Source organism: Ursus maritimus, unplaced genomic scaffold, assembly GCF_017311325.1.
Source record: "Ursus maritimus isolate PB19 unplaced genomic scaffold, ASM1731132v1 scaffold_14, whole genome shotgun sequence".
NCBI classification, from domain to species: domain Eukaryota; kingdom Metazoa; phylum Chordata; class Mammalia; order Carnivora; family Ursidae; genus Ursus; species Ursus maritimus.
The window spans coordinates 7907783-7923056 of record NW_024423786.1 but is presented as its reverse complement, the minus strand read 5'-3'; the positions used below and the strand labels follow the sequence as shown (position 1 = coordinate 7923056).

General features: G+C 54.9%; 1 protein-coding gene across 11 annotated transcripts in view; it reads right to left on the bottom strand.

The window, feature by feature from the left end:
* Positions 1–15274, bottom strand: part of ATP2B2 (ATPase plasma membrane Ca2+ transporting 2) — a 116612-nt gene that overhangs the window by 58731 nt on the left and 42607 nt on the right. For 6 of the 11 annotated variants that reach the window (XM_040628451.1, XM_040628454.1, XM_040628456.1 and 3 more), the window contains exons 3-5: positions 13416–13673; positions 12276–12401; positions 126–251 (exon numbers count right to left, since the gene is read on the bottom strand). The exons of 1 other annotated variant lie outside the window; for it this stretch is intronic. In XM_040628451.1, coding sequence (XP_040484385.1) covers positions 126–251; positions 12276–12401; positions 13416–13673 — 510 coding nt within the window. Of the gene's footprint in view, positions 1–84; positions 252–12275; positions 12402–13415; positions 13674–15274 lie in introns of all 11 variants that reach the window. 4 more of the 11 variants (XM_040628450.1, XM_040628452.1, XM_040628458.1 and 1 more) reach the window with 2 other exon arrangements.

The window sequence follows — 15274 nt, the reverse complement described above, 5'->3', positions numbered from 1 at the left end:
GCAGCTGTTGGCACAGGGCGTGGACACAGAAGGCACTCAATAACTATTTTGTTGAGTGAATGAATAAACAACAAAAAAAGTGACCTGAGAGCTCCTCTCCTGGTCTGTGAGGGGGTCGTGCTTACCTTTCTTGTCTTTCTTCTCTTCCTCCTCACCACCAGCCCCCAGCAGGGTGAAGATGATGCCAGTCTGAGAATTCACACCCACGGCAGTCACTACCATCCGTCCAGAGCCCTCCATCACGTGGGTCCCTGGGGAAGGGGACGAAAGCCAAGTTACCGTTGCATGGGCCCAAGCCCCCTCCCCAAAGGAGTGGAAGGAACTGGGTCCCGGGAAGCTCCTGGCTCTTTGCCTGCAGAGGTTCTGAGGTACCGCCCATGGTTAGGGTTCAAACTACGTATGTATGGCAGGTCCTTTGAAGAGGCTTTCACTTTGGGACAGAGCTGTAATGGGCCCAGGACTCAAACACCACTACACCTCACTTCTCAGGCCTACCACCTACTACTTTCTCCTGGAGAGTCACCTCCCCCGTCTGTCCTAGACCGGACTGGACAGGACCACTTAAAAAGGGGTCTACTCCCTCCTGAAGATCTGGGAAAGAACTCAGGGCTCTAGGAACTTGAAAGAGAAGACAATGGCATCTTTCTTTTCACAAATGTCTAGTTGAAATTTAGCATTTCCACCGGCTATGAACACAGGCAACCAACCGCAGGAGTGTCAGGGGCCCACAACGCCATCACATGCGTTACAAAGGGCACGGTTCTCTGTCCTATGATTTTGCAGTTGCTGCAATCATTTATGCTCATCCTGATCTTACAAGCACAGAGGTTGTTAGACCACCTGCCGGACCTTGTTATTAGCATGCTGACCAAGAAGCACATACGTTGCTCTATCACACACTGTTTATTATGTTAACTATTTCAATATCATGGACTTCGTGATCCAGTGTGTTTTATTTTACGTGTTTTAAAGCTTTATTCTGGGGGGTGGTACACGCTAACACTAGACCTCCCCAGGCTCCGTGGTGCAAGAAAACCCCTCTGGTAGAATTTTAGGATTTTCAAACTGGGTTTTAAAGGGCCCTGGAATTCTTCTGAAGGGCAGGAGAGTGGGCTGAGGGGGGCGAGGGAGGCCTCTGGTCAGAGTGGCTCCACTTTTATTCATCCTTGGGGTTTCTGTGTCAGCCACTGTGTGACAGGAGGGTCTCACTGCTACTGTGACACCGGCCCCTCCACCTGTCGGCGCAGGGGGCAGCTGGTCCAGGGTTCACTTGGGGGGTTCGTGCCAGAGTGAGGATAAAATGCAAAGGTAAGGCTGCTGAAAACTGTGCTATATACACACAATGGAATATTATTCGGCCTTCAAAGGGAAGGAAATTCTGACACAGGCTACAACACGGATGAGCCTCGAGGACATCACGCTCCGTGCAAGATACCAGGCCCAGAAGGACAGCTGCTGCGGATTCTGCGGCAGGAGCCCCGTAGAGCAGTCAAATTTGCAGGGACGGAGAGCGGAATGGTGGTTGCCAGGGGCCCGGGAGGGGGGTTTCGGGGGCTACTGTTCATCGGTTCTGGAGGTTCCATTTTGCACTATGAAGAGTGCTGGAGGTGGACGGCGGTGATGGTGGCACAACCGTGTGAATGGCCATAATGTCCCGGACCTGTGCACTTAACAGTGCTTAACATGGTACATCTTATGTGTGTTTCACCACGATAAAAGAGTTGGGAAAAGAAAAGCAAGCCCGCTGAAGCTGTGGCCTCAGTGGGGAAACAAGGTGAGCCCGGGTTGGGGTGGGGGGCGGCTGGGACCCAGCCTGGGAAGTGGCCGACTGTTATGGCGGCCAGCCAGCCCTCTATCCTCAGGCTAGTGCTGGGGATGCATCTCTGTGTCCCAGGAGCTGTCACAGACCCACAGGCCACTCACAGGGTTGACCTGTGTGGTGTCCCCTGCAGCGGGCTCCGGGCCCCCCGCTCGGCCTGCCAGTGGCCCTGCTGTTTAGTCAAGAATCCAGGTAAGTGCAGTTTGCACCTACAGGCACCCTTTTTTTTTTTTTTAAATTTAAAATTTTCCTACCCTAGGTAGAAAGCTCTCTTCAATGCAGCATGCGTTTCCTTCCCCAACAGAGAGGGGACCATCTCAGGCCATCTCAGTCTGTACAGGAAGAACCAGACCCAGATCGGGGCTGAGGGCTAAAAGGCCCTGATGATTTGTTTTTGTTGTTGTTTTTAAAGATTTTATTTATTTATTTGAGAGAGAGAGAGAGAGCGAGCACACAAGCAGGGGAGGGAGCACACAAGAGGCCGAGGGAGAAGCAGACTCTCCACTGAGCCGGGAGCCTGATGTGGGGCTCGATCCCAGAACCCTGGAATCATGACCTGAGCCGAAGGCAGACGTGTGTGCACGTGGGTGTATGTGTGTGTTCTAGCCCCTTGCCCTCTAAGATCTCATGATCTCAATATCCTTTACAGACAGACAGATGGACACTCTCCAGGGAGTTCCTTCATGGTGGGTAAAGGTCAGTCTGTCTCTCTGTGCGTGAGTAAACCAAGTCAGGCCGGCTCCCAGAGGGGGCACCAAGCCCGGCGAGCCGTAACAGAACCCAGATGTTCAGATGGTGAGCTCTTCGGCTGGCCCCTTGTTCATTCCCAGGACAGAAGAACAGTGTTCTTGTGTCTCTGGGCAGGGAATAGTGGGGACCACAGGACGACCTTGGACACTGACCGCAGGCTGAGCAGCCCAGGCAGACCCTGGAGCCCATCTACTCGCCCAAGGGGCGCAAACTGGGAGAACCAGGCCCACTGACAGGACTTGGGAATTATAACTTGCTGACAAGACTTCTGTGCAATGGCTCAGCTCGTGCGGGGTAGGCACTGTGAAATACCAGCAATATTAGACCGATGAGGAGCCGGAGGTCCGGGGAGGTCACGTAGGGGGCTGTCACCGGATCTTTCGAGGTGAGGGAGGAACACATGACACTGATTCGGAGCGCAAACGCCAGCGGCCGTGGCCAGCGCTGACCTCCGTAGGACACCTCCTGTGTGCTAGGCACAGAGCTAAACCCTCACAGGCTGTCATCTCATTAGACCCCACCCTGACCCTGTGTTTACAGAGGAGACAACTGACGTTCAGGGAGACGTGGCTTGCCCAGGGTCCCTGGCTGGTGGGGGCAGAGCCAGGATTTGAATGCCTCTCTGTCTCTCGAGCTGATTCTCTTTGTCGCATACCAGTCCCCACCTCAGGAAGGCAGGACCTCGAACCCTGGTCTCAAACATCCGGAAAATGTTTGCTCTGCCTGGGTGGTAATGGGGAGGCCGGTCCCCACCTCCCCAGCCCTAAACAGGATGGAAAAATACACAGGGGGCCAATTTCCACCCAAGATAATCAGACCCCAAATCACCTTCTAATCTAATCACTCCCATCACAGCAGGGAGCTGGCAGCTCTGCCTCGGGAGGAGGCAGCCTCCGGCCACAATGTTGGACACAGGGTGTGGGGTCACGGGATGAAGGCGCAGCACGTGCCCTGCTCACCCTTAGATGAACCTCGGGGTGGTCTTCGAGGCCCCAGCATTAGATGGGCCAGGGGAGCTCTGCCCCAGCAGCTCCCCCCGCCCCCAGCCATGGCTCTAACCACTGTCCCCCAGCCGAGACACCCTCGGTAGCACCTTCAAAGTCCAGTACCTCTCAGCGCTCCCTGGGTGAGACCCCTGCCTGTTACCGACCCTTGACCACTGATTCCTGCCCGTGACCTCTACCCTGGGAGCATGCAGCTCACTAGGGATTTGTGTTCAGTCCCTCACCTTGGCTCACGTAGTTACCCCCTCTGACCGCCCTTCTCCCTCCTCTGGCCTGGCCCCAAACCTCCTCTAAGCTCGGGATGAAGGCCCCTTTTAGGAGGCCTTCCCTGACCTCCACTTCATCTCTCTGCTCTGAACTGCCTCCCCCGCAGTTTCCCCTGGGGGTGCTTCCAGGCCTGGCTCCCCCACTAGACTGTGCACTCCTTGAGGGTAGGTTCTGAATGCGAGTCTCCCCTTAGCAGAGCCCAGCTTGTAGCTGGAACTCCAGCACATTCTTTACTGCTACCTTCTTAATCTCCACACCCCTCATAAGCCAGCTTTATGGTTTTGCAAAAGATCAGATTCAACCCAGCCTTGCACTCTTCCCCACCCCTCACGGGGCCGTCCCCTTCCCCTCCCGGGACCTCAGAGCCTGCTGCCCCTCCTAGTAGAGGAAGAATTGAACGGACCAGGTCACCCCCTGCAGCAATCACACCCCAGCTCTAAAATACCCCTCAAAGGGCGATGTTTGACCCCAGGGCTGCGGCTCTAATGTTAGAACCAAGTCAAGGTCGATCGATTAAATCTTCCAAAGGAACACTCAGGGTCTCCGGGTAGTGACAGAGGTGAGAACCCTTCGGGTGTTGGTCCAGGGGTCCCTGGCAGGGCCTTGCACCAGGACCCCAATGTCCATGGTCCCTTGGCACCATCCTGTAGCCCCCACCTCCTCTAGTCTCACAGAGCCCCTCAGAATACGGGAGCACAAGGGGTGGGTAGATAGAGGGCGCTCTGGGCCAAGGGGTGGGTGGGACCTGGGAACCAGTCTGCTGTCTGCTTCTGCTTTGCTGTGTGACCTGAGGCCAGCCCTCTACTCTCTGGACCTCAGTCTGTCCTCTGGAAAACAGGGAGGTCTAACTTACGTCATCACCTCTCAGCGATGAAGTCTGGGCACCAAGGGTCCCAGAGAGACAGGGCCACTCCTGGGTAGGGTAGGGCAGCCTCCATGAAAACGCTGCATCTCGGGGGTTTGGATCTCGGTTTGGAGGGGGACAGGGGAGGCCTCTGCAGACAGACGGACCGAGTGTGGCACTTCCTGCCCGGGGCCACACTCAGTTGCTTGAGGGACACATGTGGCGGAACGCCAACTCTGTGCCAGGCTCCGGGGCCTGCAGGGAGGTCTCTGCCCTCCAGGAGCTCACAGTGTAGCTGAGGTTGAGGGGAGCAGACAGGAACACAGGCGAACTGCAACACACGACGACAGAGACCCTGGGCCTGGAGGACCGGCGGGGGCACAGCCCAGGGAAAGGTGGGGGGGGGGTGGGACAGTGTGATGGCAGCAGAGATGCTGGGCTGAAGCTCAGGGCCGTGAGGGAGGAGCAGGAGAGAAGCTGGATCGTGGCATGATCGGAGCAGAGGGCTGCAGAGTTGGGTCTTCTTGGTGTTCAATGGGGAGCGACTGGGGAGTATTTCTGGGGCAGGGAAGGAGAGCATTAATATTTAGCGAGCGCTCCCTTTGTGCCAAGTACGAGCTGAGCTACTTTCTCCACGGGGCTGTCATAATCACCCTGCGAGTGACTGTCATCACTCCCATTTCACAGACGGGGAAGAAGCCCCGAGAGCTCATCCCTGCACCCAGCCTGGGAGGGCAGAGCCGGCGTGGCCTGGGGTGTGGCACCAGTTCTTTCCACCTTGCTGGGAAGGCTTGTAGGTGCAGTTGGAGGCACAGCTGTTTGGACCACACTGAGGAGAGAGATGGAAGCAGGGGAACGGAGGGGAGCTGTGTCAGCCACCTAGCAGCCATCCATCCATGACAGAGAAAGGAGCTCGGGCCCAGGGAACACTGTGGCTCCCACCAACCAGATGGCCTGTCCTGTCTCACCTGAACCTTCATCTCCTCCCTGCACAGGGAGTTCTGTGGCTTTTGATCTAGCAGCAGAGGTTGGGCCAGAACCTTCTCAACGGCTGTCTCAAAGGCCATCTCTGCCTTAGACTGACTCTGAGCAGCAGGAGACGGTCCCCGCCTGGTCCAGATGTTGGCTTACGGGCCCAAAGCGCCATGCAATGGCAAGTGGGGTAGTCTGAGCTGCCGATGGCAGAGCTGGAGGGGCCTACTTTTACAGAAGGAGGCTTCTGAGCCCAGAGAGGGCAAATGGCTGACTGAGGTTGCACAGTACACGAGGCACAGGTTGGGGCTTGAACCCAGGGCTCCTCACGCTCCTGGCTTTGACTTCTCAGGCCTCTTTCTGGACAGAAGAGGGGAGAGGTCTCTTTCTGGGAGAAGGGATAAAGACCATTTCTAGGAATTCTTATCTGCCTCCAGGCACAGGCACCAAGCAAAGCCAATGCAGTTCCCAGCCCAGGAGTGGTTCCTTCATCATTATTGTTATCAACACAGTTAATAACAGTAATAACACATGCTTGCAGAGCACTAGACAGTTGGCAAAGCATTTCAGCTCCCACAAGCCTGTCCTCCTCACAACAGCCCTGTGAGGTAGGTTCGGTGCAAGTATAACCCCAAGCCCCTCCCCTCCCCGTGGCCTCGCTGGCTCAGAGAGGTCGAGTGATGGCCCAGGGTCACACAGCTGTGAGTGGTGGAGCCGGGACTTGAACCCGTGCTCTATCCACTACACCCCGCTGCCTCTCATGGAGAAGAGGCAGGGTAGTGTAATGGAGAGAGCGCGGGCCGAGTGGCAGACTGGGCCTTCCTGCAGTCACGGTGTCGTCCTAGGCTCCCTGGAGGCGGCGGCAGCGGTGGCAGATCCGGCTCTCCATGCCTGGCCTTCCGCTTGGCGGGCAGGGTGGGCAGCAGGCCTGAGAGGGTCTGCCGATGTCCTGTGCAACTTCGTGCTGTTAACACTCTGGCTCCAGGGGTGGTGGAGGTGGGTGGGGGTCCTGCTGGGGGCTGAGCCAATGGGCCTACTGGAGCTAGGCCCTGCTGCTTTCGGGGACAGCCCCCTCAACCCCGGCCCCCTGGCCCCTGCCCCTTCCCTGGTCGCATAGATGGCACCTAGCCATTGGTTTCCCAATGGAATTTAGTACAAATGCTCCAAACAGGCCTTGCTGCTGGGTCATAAAGTCCCAGGGTCCTCAGAGGCGAACTTGCACATGGAGGCTGCAGGGAGAGCTTGGGGCTGGGAGGTTAAAAGGCTGGGGTCTCGCTCTGGCCCTGCCTTCTGAAGTGCTTTACACTCCTGCTCTGGGCCTCGGTTTCCCCAGCTGCAAATTGAGACCAGACCAGGGTTCTCTAGGGATCTGCAAATCTCCTGGAAGGTTGCAAAGTCACAAGTCGGGGCATTTATTTCTCAGAAGAGGGATCACTGCTTCCATGGGACTCTCACAGGGATTTAGGACCCCAGGGCATTAGAAACCACTGGCCTTCCATGGAAAGAGGCTGAAGGGGCAGGCCACGTAGATGCCACACAGATCCTGCACCAGGTCCTGGCCCGGAGGACGCTGCGGGGACAGTCGATGGGTGTGAATATGTATAGAACCTTCTGGTAATGGTACTGCATCGATGTTGAGTTTCCAGAATTGCTAGCTGTGCTGTGGTCACACATGAGCATACGCTTTTCTTAGGAGATATGCCTGAAGTGTCAGGGGGCAAAGGACCATCACAATTGCATGACACAGCGAGGTTCTAAGAACAAATAGGACAAAATGGTAACAACCGCTGAATCAGAAGGAAGGGCATTCAGGTGTTCTTTGCACTAGTCTTGCAACTTTTCTGAAAGTTTGAAATGATCTTAAAGTAGAAAACAAAAAACAAAACAAAACAAAAACAAAAAAGTCCAGGTCAGAGTTTGTACTCTCAGGCTTAGCCATATGCTGCTTTATCCACACGGGCTTTTAAAAAATGGGAATTTCTCATCAACGGTGAAACATTGGGAGATTTTTCATGAAATCTGGCTCCCCTTGCACTGTGAATGCTGCAGCCACACCGGGGCTGGGGGGCTTCTGTGGGCAGCAGCGAGAAGCTGTCATGCTCTTGGTTTGGTGCCTGTGCTCTCCCTGCCAACCCCATGTAGGGGGGACCTGGGACTCCTGAACATTCTACTTTGCCTGGCCTGTGTCTGCCTGTGTGACCTGGGAGATGAGCTCTAGGCCTTTGGGATTTTCTTTGTGCCCCGAGCCCTGGGCATATCCGAGTCCTTCTGAAGGCTGGTCTGTCCCCGTTTCAGATGGGGAGACTGAGGACCTGAGGGCAGAGGTCACGGCTGCCGACAGAGGTCTGGGGCCTGGGTGTTTTGCCTCTAAATGCTATGCTTCTTCCACACCACACAGCCCCTCATGGCGGTACCATTTACAGAGGACAGTGACATCCATCCATGCATGGGGTCCCCACAACAGCCCTGTGGGGTAGGCAGGGGAGAAGGGCCCCCCAGCAACTCCCCCACTGCAGACACCAACATGGGGGCTCAGGGAGGTGAATGGACCTGTCCAGGGTCACAGGCAGGGTCACAGGCTGGGCATGTTTGGGCTAACTGCCCCCAGCGCCAGTGTTCTATGCCTTCCTGTAGGCTGCACCAGTGGGCCAGATGCCCCGAGGGGATTTTCGCACTACCATGAGGACCCTGCAGATGCCCCTAGCCAGGTCCCTCTGACTTCCCTGGGGGGCATTCAACTGGAAGGCCCAGCGAGGCCTCCCAGCACAGGGAAAGGGTCCGAGTGTCTGTCATGCACAAAAACGAGCATCCAGATGGCAGTTACCCAGAGTTCAGAGCTCTGGGGAAGAGAACAATCAAGGAAAACCCCCCAGAGGAGGCAGCTCATGCAGGCGGAAGGTGGGGAGGAGCTGAATGGGGGAAACTCAGAGAGTGGGAAATGGGAGATATTCAAGATGAGAGAAGAGACGGGGAAACGGACACTTCGACACAACCTCCTCAGCTGGGGTCACCTCAATTTATAGGCGAGCAAGTAGAGGCTCAGACAGGGTAAGAAACTGGTCCAGGGTCTCCCAGCAAATGAGAGCAGTACGGATTTGAACCCAGACCTGTTTCACCCCCAAGTCCAGGCTCCAGCTGAGGAATGGGGAGGGAACCAATCCATCGTGGGCATCCGTCCACTAGCACCGGGCTAGGGAGGGGCTTCCCCTACATCATATAGCAGGGCATCCCTACTGTCCTCACGGGTCAAGAGAAGGGGTGCGACATGCCCAAGGCCACACAGTGAGTTCATTCCCAAGCCCAGATCTGCCTCAGTCTAGCCCAACCCAGCCTTTTCTACAACAGCCTCAGCCTCCTTCCTCTCTCTGGTAGGTAGTGCTTGAGCCCCTATGCTATGTGGGGCCCAGGGATGGAGCTGGGCTTGACCTCCTCGTAGCTTTTACGCTCAGGGCTCCCAGCTGCTGGACGGGTGTGGGTGAGAGCACCCATGTTCAAGTGCATCGCCATGGTGATGGTTCTGTCCATTTGCATATGGCCAAGGATGGACGGGGCCCATATAAGTGAGACCAGTAGATCTCTTTGGGAGGTGAGACTGGATGCATTTTACTCTTTACTTTATCTGATGTGGTTTGCCCTCAGCCAAACTCAGTCCACATTAGGGGGCTGTGCTCTAATGGGCCAAGCATAGCGTGGGTGTCATGGGGTGAAATGTGAGTCCCAAGCCGTCTGGGGGTGACTGCCCAAGGGCAGTGGTGGGCAGAGCAGGCTTCTAGGAGGAGGTGGGGCCTGAGTGCATGGACAGGCGTTAAATGTGTAACAAGGACGGGAGAGGGCCATCTGGGAGGAGGGAGCAGCCTCAGCAGGGCAGGGCAGAGGGAAGAAAGTAAGGCGCATCTGAAGCAGGGGTACACCGTGAGGGTGGGTGTGATGAATCCGTGACTTGTGTGCCTAGGAGAGCACTGAATGCAGTGGCCATCCAGGGCTTGGGTCTACCCTACAACAGCCCCAGCACCCCGCAGCCTGTCGAGGCTCTGCTCACACACAATCAGCGACTGGGAACTCACTACCTTTAGGCAGCCTCTTTTGTCCTAGAATGGTTCTAACTGTGATAGAATTCTTCTCTTTCCGATTAGACTGCCTTCTATTGGGCTGACTCCACCCCCTTCTCCCCAGCCCTCCCCCTTCTCCATGAGCCTGGGCTAAGCCACTTGCCCCTCCCAGACCCACGCAATTGTGCTTCTGAACGTCGGCGCTGCAGTTCGTGGCCAAGGGTCACTTTCTTCAGTCTAGCTCACCCTGCACTCTGGTGATCTTGGCGGGTCCTGCCTCTTGCTTTTTTTTTTGCCATCCTCCCTGCACTCATGGTCTCTGCAAAGTTGGAGGGCACACTTTCCATACGGAAACAGGACAGAGCTCCGGGGACGGCCGCTGGCTTACCAGCAATCCAAGAATCAGCACAAACCCACCAGAATCTCCTGGCCTCTAGCACATCCTGATGTCTCTTGCCCACAGGGTCATCACAGGAGACCTTGGCTGCTGTCTCCTGACATCCAGAGGCCCAGGGTCTACATTATTTACCTGTGCTTCCAGCTAGAAGTAAGGTAAACATCAAAAAAGTTGGTTTGACTTGGGCTGGCTAGCTGCCTTCCCATCCATCTCCACCCTGAGTCTTTTAGGCTCCTTGCACCTGTGCCCATCTCCTTGGCTGATACATTGGGTCAGTGATTCTGAACATTTTCTCTCCCCAGCCTCCTGCAAGGTACCTACCCCTCCCCTCCCTTCTCCAAACTGTCTGGAATCTTTGTCACCCATCTGTTCAGGCTCAGTGCCTCTACCTGACTTCCGCTGACCCAGATGACCCGCCAGGCCACTTCTCCCAGGGATGATTGCTTCTCTGCCAACCACTTCAGCTCAGAGGCCAGAACCAGGGCCAAGGGCCGTGACCATTTACAGAACCCTCATGTGGCCCTAAGTTCTAAGAAGGCATTCAAGGCTTTCTATGATCTTTTAGGTCCCAGGGTCTTTACACTTGCTGTCCCTCCACCTGGAATGCTCTTTCTTCTAATTGTGCTGGTTTCAGTTCAAATGCAACCTCTTCAGACAGGTTTTCCCTGACCAACACGATTCCTGTTCCCTTCCTCAGAGTCTCTATTTCATTATATGGTTTAATGTCTTCATCTGAGTATTTGAAATTACCTTACATATTTGCTTGCTTGTTCCTTTATTGTCTGTTTCTTTTTACTAGATTCTAAGCTCCAGGATGGCAGGGACCTCATTTGTCCCACTGGCACACAATAGCTACTTAATTAATGTTGGACAGATAAGTTCTGGATAAATAAATACCCCAGCTCTGATTCTCATTTCTTTCTACCACCCTACCCCGCAGACCTGCTGACCTTCCTCTTTGTATTGCAAGGACATCCCATATTCCTTCAGTCCTCCGTGTCTTTGCACACATTTGCCTCTGCTAAGAGATCCTTTCTTCACACTTCCGGTGAGCTCCTACTCACCCTTTAAAACCCAGCTCAATTCCACTTTGGGTAGTTCTGTTCCTTTTTTGGCTTTCTCACCTCTTCCTCACTCTTCTGCTGTGGAATTAGCCCCCCCCCCCCCCCCCCGCTGCCTCTGTGGGCTGGGGGCTCTCAAGGCCAGGAGGAGGCTCTGAATCATCATGGGTCCAGTGCTCAGCACAGGGCCTGGCCCAGAGCAGTTGCCCAGAGGATGTTTGCTGAGCAGTGCTGGACAAGGAGGCCCCTCGTGTGTCCCTGTTAAGGGGGTGTCTCATCCAGCTGGGGCCTCACCCCTGCAAGGTCTTTCTACCTCCTCTCCTTCCCCCTGCAGTAGCCAGAGGGAGATTTTAAAAATGTAAATGTGACCAGTTCATAGCTGAAAACTATTTCAGATGATCCTCACCACGCTTAGAAAATGTCCCAACTCCTGGCCATGGCCCATGACACCTGACACCTGGGCCCTCTACCCTCTCCATTTTGCTCACAATCTTCCTGCTTCAGGGCCTTTGCACTTGCTGTTCTCTCTGCCTGGTATGTTTCCCCCTCTAAAGTCACAAAGCCAGCTCTCTTCTCACTCACAACGCAACTCAAATGTGGCCTTCCCTGACCTCCCCAGCCACCTGCCTCCCATCGCTCTGCTTTATTTCTGTGACATAACTACCACCCTCTGGAGTTTTCGCAATGTCCGTCTCTTCTCACTACACTGCAAGCTTCTGCGGGCAGTGGTCTCATCAGCCTCACTCACTGCTGTATCCCCAGGACCCAGCCCAGTGCCTGGCCCCTGGTAGGTGTCCAGAATAATCGTCACCCAACTGATTCTCTCCTATCCCTGATAAGAACAGGCTTTGGTGCCTGACTTTCCAGAAGACCAAGTCACTAGAAAGTAAGTTCCTTGAGGGCAGGGATTCTGTGTTGATTTTATTTACTGTACTATCCCCAGGGCTTGAAGCAATGCTGAGTGAGTAGTAGGCTCAAAGTACATTTGCTGGGGGAAAGGGTCTGGAGCCAAGGAACAAAGTCTCTGAGAACTTTCCAGCCTCATGAATGGGATACAGCATAGAGGCGGGAACTGGCAATGGGAGTGAGCCCACCATCGGGCCGCATCTCACCTGACAGCAGCATGGGGTCCTTGTCCACGGACTTGCGCACCTGGTCAGACTCCCCCGTCAGGGAGCTTTCATCAATCTTGAGGTCATTGCCCTGGATGAAGAGGCCGTCGGCAGGGAGGAGGTCACCTAGTGGGAGGAAGGGCAACAGAGTCAGCTGAGTCTCAGGTGGCTGGAGAGTCTTGGAACATTCCCTTAAAGGTGTGATTGCAAGGTCAAGTTCACCATTGGACACCTGCTGCCTCAAGCTCCCAGGGTGTGGTAACTAAGATGGCGCCCAGCACAGGCAATACGCAGCTGAAGCCTGAAGCCAAGGTGAATGGCACAAGGCCTGGAGGACCGAGGCTGGGCCCAAGAACAATCTTAGCTTGAGTGGCCATGTACTTCCATTTATAAAGTGCTTCTCTTGGCATGTATGGATTTGGGGTCCAGTTTTCTCAATGATTCATGCTTCTCTGGTCTCAACTATGGTTTGGGAAATTGTTTTGGAACGGACTAGTCTGTTCTGACTATGCTGAGGAGACCCTAAGACAGGCACATTATCAGAGGAAACCAAGCCCCCTAAGGCAGAGTGAAGAGAGCATAGCAGTCTCTCCCCCATTTTCTGCCTCTACTTACCCAGGACATATCTTGCCTAAATCCCCTTTGGTGCCAGCCAGCCTGACCACTTTCTCCATGGCCGTATCACAGGCCTAGAATGTTTGCTCATCCACATCCACTCCCTACAACACCTCTAGCCCAACAACCATCCATCAACAGCCCAATCAGATGTAGGAAATGGATTTCATCTCCTAAAGCCATTCTGAGTGTTAGTGGTCCTTGGAGTATTGTGTTCAGAAGACTTCTGCGTCTAGGCTCTGAGCTGTGATTGATTACTAATGTCTGTTACAGGTGTAGGTTTTGAGAGCGGTAGCACGTGTGCCCTCTATTTGCCATTTCTGACTTTAAATGGATTCTGGAATCCTGCCTCCTCTAGGAAGTAGCCTTCTACTTCTCAAAGGATCTCAGAAGACATCCTGGCTCAGGATTAGCCTTCAGGGACCGACCCCCTTCCCTGGGCCAGCCTCTTTGGGTCTGCCTGTCCTGTCCCACCTCTGCCCAGACTCTAGCTCTAGCACCTGGCTCTGGGGCTGGGACACTTACCATATTTGACCTGGGCGATGTCCCCAACAACAATCTCAGCCACAGGGATCTGGACCACCTGGCCAGCCCGAACAACGGTGAACTTCTGCTCCTGTTCAATGCGGCTCTGCAGGCCCCGGAACTGCTTCTCTTTGCTCCAGTCATTGAAGGCCGTGACCAGGACCACACAGATGACCGAGAGGAGGATGGCCGCCCCCTCGATCCAGCCAGCCTCTGCCTCCCCTTCATCCTCTGCCCCGCCCTGGGCCGTGGCACATCCTACAGAAAGCAGAAGGAAGCAGGCAGGGCGGGGTCAGCCAGGCAGGAGAAGCCTACAGGTCTGGATCTAAATCCCAGCTCTGCTGAGTAAAAAACATTGATAATTAGATGAGCATGATCCAATTTATTCAATGCGTCTGGTGGCTAGCCCTTCAGTTTCCTGCCTTTGTTCTAGGTGTGAGATCTTGGACTAATGACTTCACCTTTTGAACCTCAGTTTTCACCTCTGTAAAAAGGGACGAATACTCTTTGTCTGGGGGACCTATTGTGAGGCTTGAACTTCAATGAGTTGAGGTCCATGGTGGCTGAGCACAGACCCAGCACAGGGGAGAGGCCTGATTCTCAAGAAAAGAGAAGAAAGGATGTAAGAGAACGAAGGTGATCAGTACTGCATGTGCTTTAGGGTCTAGGGTGCAGTTTTGCTGATGTGCTTTCCTCCCATGTTTCTAGCAACTGTGAGGCAGGTCTCCAGAGAGCAGGCCTGGGGGGGGCTGGGGGCGGGGGCAGGAACCACAGCGCCAGGCCTGATGTCCAACGGGCTGGTTCTAATCCTGCCACTGCTCCTGTATGATCCTGGGTAACTCACGGTCCTCCCTGAGCTGCAGTGTCCTCCTTTGCAAAATGGGAGTCCCTGAGACCTCCTTCCGGGTTCTGGGAGAGGACAGTGAAAGCCTCACCCACCAAGGACACCCACACTCCAGCCTGTGGGCTGCTTATCTGTCCTACAGTGACCCTGCATCCCACACCCTCGAACCATTGAACCTCCCAGTCTGGTTCCCCAGACTGCTTGAGGCCTGCCAGGCCCACCTTGTGAACAGAGGAAGAGCAGACACGTCTGAAAAAAAGGCCTCAGGTCCTGCCCATGGGGTGCCGAGTAGGGTCTCTCCAAACTCTTCCGCACACCCTGTCTCCTGCAACCCCACAAGGATCCAGGGAGGGAGACTTATTACCTTCACTTGCAGATGAGGAAACTGAGGCTCAGAGAAAGGAGGGGACAGCCAAGGTGGGCGCTGCAGCCAGGACTAGCCCAGGCCCTTTTTCCCACCGGAAGGTGGTAAACAGCCTTCTCCATGGAAAGTGACCCCGAGAAGCATCCAACTATCCATCCCTGGAAAACTCAGAGAGGTTCCCTTTCAAGGCAGCTGGGCAGGGGACTGGACCATTGACAAGTCACTTGCACCAAGTATTCATTTTAATTCTCAAGCTGGCCAAGAGAAGTGGTTTGGAGAGGGGTGGCTACTCACCTGGGGTCACAGAGCAGATCTGGGGTTTGAATCTGACACTGGACCTGGCCTGCCCACTGTCCCTGAACCCAGAGGCCTCCTGCGCCATGTGCTGGCCTCACATTGCCAAAGACCCATGGCTGACTGTTTGGAAGTCCAATTCAGTCCCAAGGAAGAGTGGACAGTTTTGAGAGACCGCAGCAGGACCATCTGGGAAGCTGGGGGTCAGAAGCAACATGACAATAAGGCCAAGTGGTATCAGGGAATGCTTTCCAACTCTCGGAGGGGTGGAGGTCAAGGCTAGCTGGTGGGCCTAAGCTTGGGATGGTGCGGTATATGGGAACATGTGGCCCAGCAGTATATGTCCCTGGAAAATTC